Source organism: Nelusetta ayraudi, unplaced genomic scaffold (assembly GCF_046127955.1).
Source record: "Nelusetta ayraudi isolate G7.1 ecotype Tasmania unplaced genomic scaffold, CSIRO-AGI_Nayr_v1 ptg000008l, whole genome shotgun sequence".
Taxonomy (NCBI): Eukaryota; Metazoa; Chordata; class Actinopteri; order Tetraodontiformes; family Monacanthidae; genus Nelusetta; species Nelusetta ayraudi.
Window position 1 is genome coordinate 7,278,712 of NW_027466058.1, and position 7,826 is coordinate 7,286,537.

At 44.4% G+C, this 7,826-nt stretch overlaps 2 protein-coding genes across 2 annotated transcripts in view; one reads left to right on the forward strand and one right to left on the reverse strand.

Moving 5' to 3' along the window:
• Window positions 1–2,384, forward strand: part of cdh23 (cadherin-related 23) — a 141,031-nt gene extending 138,647 nt beyond the window's left edge. The window contains exon 68 of the mRNA XM_076019063.1: window positions 676–2,384. Within this exon, the coding sequence (XP_075875178.1) occupies window positions 676–1,017 (342 nt within the window). The 3' untranslated portion in view covers window positions 1,018–2,384. The remainder of the gene's footprint in view (window positions 1–675) is intronic.
• A 225-nt stretch (window positions 2,385–2,609) lies between these two features.
• eif3s6ip (eukaryotic translation initiation factor 3, subunit 6 interacting protein) lies at window positions 2,610–7,463 on the reverse strand. Its single transcript, XM_076019057.1, has 15 exons — window positions 7,307–7,463; window positions 6,474–6,516; window positions 6,148–6,358; window positions 5,972–6,051; window positions 5,715–5,776; window positions 5,534–5,603; window positions 5,358–5,431; window positions 5,082–5,253; window positions 4,678–4,832; window positions 4,396–4,566; window positions 4,102–4,235; window positions 3,748–3,921; window positions 3,446–3,635; window positions 3,096–3,176; window positions 2,610–2,771 (listed from the first exon to the last, which is right to left on the reverse strand). The coding sequence occupies exons 1-15, from the start codon at window positions 7,331–7,333 to the stop codon at window positions 2,700–2,702; spliced, it is 1,716 nt and encodes a 571-aa protein (XP_075875172.1). The 5' UTR covers window positions 7,334–7,463; the 3' UTR covers window positions 2,610–2,699.
• Window positions 7,464–7,826: the final 363 nt, after the last annotated feature.

Consider the following 7,826-nt stretch of genomic DNA (forward strand, 5'->3'; position numbering starts at 1 on the left):
TGCTTTTTTACTGGTTGTTCAGTAATGGCAACTAAATATAAAGTAGGACTGGTGGTTGTAAAGCAGGATTTTGTCCCTTTGTGGTGGCCACAGAGTGACATCACGACTACACCTAGTGGTGGCAGTAAGTAGATACTTGAAACCACTGCATGACTGTACTATGATTGTATTCATATTGTTACAGTAGTAGTTTGTATTTATGGTATGTTTTCAGGGTGACCTACTAACAGTTGGCCTGCCGCCATTCCTATGAATTAACAAACTTCAAACAATGTTAATATTAAAGCTGGGTCTGCTTGTTCCTACAGTCCAAGGGTCAGGGTCAGTGTTCCATTAAATTCCTTCTTTTGAATGTCTTGTTTCCACCAAGAACAAAATCCAGGCCAATCATCAAGACAGAAAAAAAAAGATACTGTACATCGATCAGCAAAGAAATGACTTGAGATGCTGTAGTGTGGAAGCATAAGGCCTTTTGTGACTACCGCCACCACTGGGGACACGTGTCTTCTCACTGCATCTTAAAGCTGTCATACTCTGCTGTCAAGTGGTTTGACACACTTTTCTGTTCACATCACAACCTGCTAAGCCTCCACCACAGCTGTAAAACTCGACGGGCTCTTTAAACACCTTCTCACTGACTTCCCTCTGCTTTTTCCCCCGTCCTCGTCAAACCAGCTCATCCAGAGCGACCTGGACGACGACGAGGACGAGCGCCTGGGCGTGGCCGGGGGCCGCGGCACGCTGCGCTTCAAGCACAAGCTCCCCGTGGAGCTGAAGGGGCCCGAGGGCGTGCACGTGGTGCACGGCAGCAGCGGCACGCTCATCACCTCCGACCTCAGCAGCCTGCCGGAGGACGACCAGCGGGCCCTGGCTCGCTCCCTGGAGGCGCTGAACGTGGACGGGGCGCTGTACGCCGAGCGCAACGCCCGCACCGAGTCGGCCAAGTCCACGCCGATGCACCGCCACAAGGACGGGGACGGCCTGCCCGAGAGTCCGCTGGAGATCACGGAGTTATGACTAGCCGAGGCCTCGCTGGTCTGACCACAGCCACGACTCCTGTGTATGTGCGCGTCTGTGTGTGTGTGCGCGTGTAGTGTGTGTGTGTGTGTGTGTGTCAGCGTCCTGGTGCCTCCACACCACCGCCCGGACAAGGTTGGAGAAGACTGGAGTGAAGTTCCAGTAGGACTCTGCTCCACGGCAGGCGTCCTGTCAAGTGAGGAAAAAAAAAAAAAAAGTCAATCTGAGTGAGTTTTTAAAAAGCGGATCACCATTAACTGGGCATTTAACTTCGATCCAAAGAGCAGAGTTGATCAGGAGCGGGCGAGCCTTCCCGAAGGAGAAGCGACGTTGCCAGTAATAAGATCTTATCATTTTTCAGAAGGTGCCTCGTCGTCTCTGACCTTTTCCAATATCCAGCCTGGACAGCATACACTCACACACGAGAGCACACACTAATAACGCGAGGCGAGACGCACTCAGACCAGCGGACGGCCGTCAGCGAGGCGTTCGGAGGGTTGCAAAGTGTTTATCATGTCCTGGTGTTCATTTTTTTTATTGTTATTATTTTGGAAGACAAAGCAATTAGTGCTGAGAAGATGAAAACGAACAATGAGACTTTTTATAATAATTTAGTTTGGGGGGAAATGGAGATGGCTCTTTAAAAACTGCTCTTCATATATTTTCCTTGGTGAGAGTTTTTCTTCAGACGCCGGGAACACAAGCCTCCGTTTTTTTCCCCCCTGACGGGAGGACCCGGCGTCTCCAGCCTGCCTAGCAACAAGTGACTGGTGTGGCTCTTCAGTGGACTGAGTCCGTCACGCTGCTGTGGATTGTTAATCAGTAACTCTCAAGCAAAGAACATGGATAACCGTTGTACACCCTTTCTTTTGAAAAATAAAAAAATACAGGCAAGTAAGCACTCTTGATGAAGATTTATAGGTGGGATTTAAAAAAACAAAAAACAAAGAAATATTAAGATATTTAAAAATGTTAAGATGGCATCGAGCCCAGAGACTTTACACTGCCGCCGAAGGAATAAAAGTTATGCTCAAAATGAGAAATGTTTATTTTATTTTTTTTATTTCAAAGAAAATGTTATGGAGTTACACGATATTTTTGAAGAAAAATGCTGGTTCACCAAAACAGACCTGAATACTTTTGGATGTCTGGAGTATGTATACATTGTGCAATGGTGACATGTTGTTCCCGTTTCATTTCTATGACAAGTGACGCTGTTTTATGATGAGTGGTGTGTTTTTACAACTTTTTTTAATATTCCCATTTTGTAAGTTTTTATTTCTCCGTCATTGTCGCCAGTCCTGAGAACTGTGTTGGGAAATGTTGAATGATCTGATAATAAAATAAATATGCAACAGCCTTTCAAATCAGTGGCACAAGATGATGTCAAAGTCCTACTAATAATAATTGCATTTGATCTACTTTATCTTCTCACAGTCTGAATTTAATCAAAACGCAAATGCTTCCAAGAAAAGAAAATGTTTGTGTTTATTGTCCCTTTGATGCTTTTTTTTTTTATATTTGTACCAAGATAAATAATTGTTAAATTCTGCCACCTAGTGGTTATTTAAAGAAATACTTCACAAATGAGATTCGAGCACACTTTTCTTGTTTATTTTCAGGTAACATAAAAATCTTTATTCCAATAATGTCAGAAGGTCTGAGGATGACTCGGCTCTGACTTATCGGCTCGTGGCGGTCCCGGATGATGAAGAGCTGGTGCTGTTTGGCATCTTCTTCAGTGTCCTGTTCAACTGTGAAGACAGAAGCAGCTTCATCTCAGTCAAAGGCAAAAAGACTTGATGTGATGCAATGGACGGCTGGTCTTTTTTTTTTTTTATTTAATATTATTGGTCATTAGGATAACATAATGGTCAATCTTGGTGAAGCAGTTGCATGCATAGAGACATGAAGTGGAAGGGGCTTTAACAGTTTAAGTAGCCCAGTTACAAGAAGGCGTACTAATAATGAAAAAGAAATTACATGGCTGGGGAGTTAATGTGGCTTTAACAAAAAAAAAAAAAGACTCAAAAATCAGTTGAATTCTTTTTGACAAGTGTCGATATACTATGACTCACCTCCTCAAACTTGTGGATCTGTCTGATAAAGAAGTCTCCGTAGCGACGAGCCACTTTGGTGTCTGCGATGTGGATCATGTCCTGTGTGAAGGACACAGACACATTAGGTTCATCTTTGTGTAAAAGGAGTTGGCAAAAATGCAGAAGACACCCAAGAACATTAAAACAATACTTTCAGTACTTTTAAATGGCCTCGCATACAGCACTTTAGCCTACTTTACATTATCATGCTGGACATTGGTCATTTTGCTCCAGCTATCGGATCAAACTACCAGCCAGGTCTACTTGCCATTTAAACTGTGGAATAAAACATGAAAGTCAGATTCATGTTTAGGCGGACATCGACGTACCTTGTCAATGTAAAAGTCCACCTCGGAAGCAGACTGAAATTCTCCATCCAGAGCCGAGATGCCGCTGGTCCACACCAGATTCTTCATCTTGTGCTTGAAAACGAGCAGCTGAATGCGGAACTCCTGCTCGGTCATGTCCAGGAATCCTGCCAGCTTGGCCACTGGCATGGTGGTGTAGAGCTTCAGGAAGCTTTCGAGACACAGAACGTATCTTAGACAATGTGTGGATACCCTGACAACCGCGCCCGGGTTAAGACGCAATTTCTGACGGGCAGAGTGGGTGAGGCGTTGGTGCGTCGTACCTGCGGATGGTGGACAGCTGCGCCTGCTGCTGCACTTCCTCAGCAAAGACCTTCAGCTGCTGCTGGAAAGGCTCTTTGTGGTAGTTGGGGTGGACGTTGTCGTAGTTTGGCACCACCGGCGACAAGAACTTGGGGCAGGCGAAGCTGAAAAGCTCCTCAAACACCTGCAGGTCTCTGGAATGAAGAGAGGGAACAATATTAACAAGGTATCAGGGCAGCATGGCTGAGTGCCAGTAAGTCAGTTCAATCAAACGTGTCAAAACAACAAGAGAAACAGAAATAATGTCTGTCGGTGCCTAAACCCCCCCGAAGTGTCCCAGTGGTGCAGCCTGTTGCGAGCAGCTGGTTCCTCACCCCTTCTGCATCCGCAGCATCTTGTCTCCATACTTATCCCTCAGCTGGGTGTGAATGCTCTCGTCGATGCGCATCGGGTACATGGTGAGAGCGATGGCCAGCAGGCCGTGCATCTGCTCGTTCTGTTTGTTAATCTGTCAAACGTACGTATAAACATGAGTCATTTGTGTTGGGGCGCCAGACTGTTCACGCCAGAAAATAATTCAACACGATAGAAAAGTTCGATTACACAATAATATGTTTTGTCATTCAAATGTACTTGTCAAAGGTTTGAGGAGCACTGCGGAGACTGACCATCTCGTATTTATAGGTGGATCGCTGGAACATGTTTCTGGTCCTCTGGATGTACAGCAGGATGTTAGCAAAGACTCTGATGGCATCCTGATAGCGCCGCATCATCAAGTAGGCGAAACCCACGTAGTAGTAGGTGGTGATCTGGCACTCGGGCACACGCGAGTACATACTCTGAGGGGTGCAGAACAACACGCGTAAGGCAGTGCAGACAACAGAATTCATTTGTATGCAAAATAATAAAAATTAATTTAAAAAAAAAATCACACTGAAGCAATAACCCACCTTCTTGTTGAGCTCAATGTTCTCCAGGACTTTGATGGCCTGGTAGTAGTCACCCAGCAGGGAGTGAAGCCTCAGGAGCCCCACCAAGCTGAAGTAGCCCAACATTTTGTAGAGCGAGTGACGACCGTATTCCCCAGCCATGCTCTCTGGGTCACCTGAAACCCCAGGGAAAATTACACCTTAGCTTCCTTGTAGGTTCCCATGTGTCGACACAATAGAGGCTGTATTCTGAGGTCAGCCTCTCTGCAGAAAGGCAACAGAGCCTTGGCAAAACAAACCTTTCGGACCAAAACCTAAACTACTGAGGTGAAACTCTACTCTTTAAAATAGAAATCATTGGCTCAAGATTTCGGAAATGGTTCAACTCCTCTGCGTTCTCATTCCTCCACAAGCTTTGTCCATACCTCCACTGGTGTAGACCTCAAGCTGGCGATTGATGTTGCTCTTGTCCACAAGGGAGTGAAGCACGTTCAGGACACTGTGCACGTTCCAGATTTTCGGGTTGCTCCTCAGGAATTCAATCTCCTCCTCGGACTTCTTGGCTGTCTTGCAGCGGTACTGACTGAAGGACTGGAACTAAAGAAAAGAGGGGAAAAACATCTCAATGTCAGAGGTTGAAGTTGGCGTTTGTCATATTGCAAACGACACATCAAAGGTGAAAAAAAAAAAAAACAGCCTACCTGATAAATGAACTCGTCGATGATGTCCCACAGCCACTGATTTGGCAGCTCTAGCGGTGCAGGGCCATCAGCATCTGTTTACAGGTCAAAGATTTTCTCAGAACTTCTTCAAACTGCTACACTACAATGAAATATGGAACGCAAGAGACATTCAGCCAAATTCTCGGAGAACTTACTGAGAATGTAGTTGAAGAGATTGCAGTAATTGTAGTACGATTCGAACCTCTGGTCCAGAGTGGGTCCACCCTGATCGTTACAGGAGATTAGGTTTTTAAACCACATCAGTATAGCCATCAGAAGATTTCAGTGGAACACAGTCTACTAACATTCAAGTGGATATATTCAGCAGGTACTTACGCTGACTTTAGCATAGATGTGTCTGTAGTACAGTTCCTTGTAAAGGATGAGGAACACGGCATCTGCAAGGGATAACACACAGAAGGAATGAATCATTTCCTCATTCCCAACAGATTGTGGGACCTGATCAAAGACACAAAAGGTTCCACTCGCATTGCGTTATCAGACGGCACACATGACGGGGGAAAAAATGCAATCGGGTACTATGTGAGTATGTTGTGTGTACAAATTAAGTAACGGCACGGTGAAATTCTCACCATTTCCAACGAGTGATGCAATCGCCTCAGCTTCAGGCCAGGGGGACGTCTTGAAGAAACGGTCCGTCAATTTATTCCAACTAAAGAAGGGGACAAGAAGGTGAGCTGCTCGTCATGGTATTCAAGTTTAGGTTTTTTTTTTCCTTTAAAGACAAATGTTATTCGCTGGGGCGCACCTGTTCTCATAAACATCCTGGATCTCATAGATCTTCTGCTCAATGCTCTCACTGGAGACACGATTGGACTGCAGCTCATAGACCTTCTGGTCAATCAGGTCAGAGGTGGTTTTGTGGAAATACTGCAGGAAGTTCTTGATGACCTCCGGGATGACGTGGTAGGTCTGCTGCTCGTACTGTCTCTCGTAGGCCAGGTCTGCTTTTGGATCGCCTGCAAGGTAAGAGGAGGAAGGGATGAGGGCTACATTCGACGAAATACAAACCGTCAGCCTCAGACTATAAACATTGACCAAACTAGTGCTTAATATAAGCATATGGACACTCACCAGTGTGCAGGTCGCAGTCGTTTGTGTAGTTGTAAGGATCATACTGTAAGGGAGGGGGGTGGAAGACCATTAGACATTTAACATGTTTTATTTCACAATGAATGAGCAGTATAATTTATATGTCTCATAATAAACTGTAAATTGCCTGTCTTTAGCCCACTCTATAAATATAGACTGACCAAGTAGGGTTACCCAGCCAAATTTAAAGATCAAATAATTTGTCAATTCACATGGCAAAACACAAAGTTTAACTCTGAACGTTCAAACAACAACTTTGTAGTCGTCCGCCTTATTATTAGCCTGTTAAAGTATCATACTGGGCACCATACTGTATGGTGTCCATGTCATTCAAAGTGCAGCACGGTGAGAAGGCATTAGCAAAACAATTAGCTTGATGCTAGCTTACAAGAGAAACTGGTCACACTGACCAGATGATTAATCAGTTGATTTTAACAGGCGCTACAGTATATTATGACTCTTCTGCACGAAGATTTCTAAATAAGATACCGGTGGGCCAAAATCCTGGCCCACCCCGTCTCCTTTCCTTGCCTTCCACTACACTATGTTAGAATGATTAATTTAAAATGACTATAGGCAGGTTACCGTTATCGATTTAACAGAAAGAACAATAATTCGACAAACCTACATTAGCTGGTTTTGTACTACTGTACTAATTTTAGGAACTTTTACAATAGCGCTAGCTAGCTTATCACAAGCTGCTTCCATGCATTACGAAGACAATGTAAGCTAACCGGCTGAAGCTAACGCCGTTACAATAATAATAATAATATAATCAAGGGCTTCGAATCGGTGGATCATAGACATTCACTAACCTCTGTTTCCTCTTCTTGGTAAGACATTATGATTGTTTGAAGTCCCAATGGAAAATGGAGTGAAAATTACAATATGTGCTCTGCGTGCTGGCGCTGTAAAACCACGCAGCTTGCGATGGAGACCCGGCCGGAAACGGAAGAATCCACAAGTGACGTCATCGTAGGGCATTATGGGAAATGAGGACGACAACGAATGAGAACGGCGATTTAAATTGATTTCTCTATTTTTTACAGCCAATTTCTCAAGATCCGCTTATTTGAATTGAATTGGCGAGGATATTATCTTTACAAAAAAAAAGGACTTAAAATATATGCATGGCCATTCCTAATACGAATGTAGCCGAAGGTTTTAGGAACACACAGTCCCCAAAACTTAACTGACAGTTGTATGTTTACCTTTATATTCCTAACCTCTAAAATCGTCTATTACGTAGCGTTTCATACAGTATAATCTGTGAGTATATGCGTGGTGGTGTGGACGTCTACCGACCATCCACAGCCGGGATCAAATAACATGCAC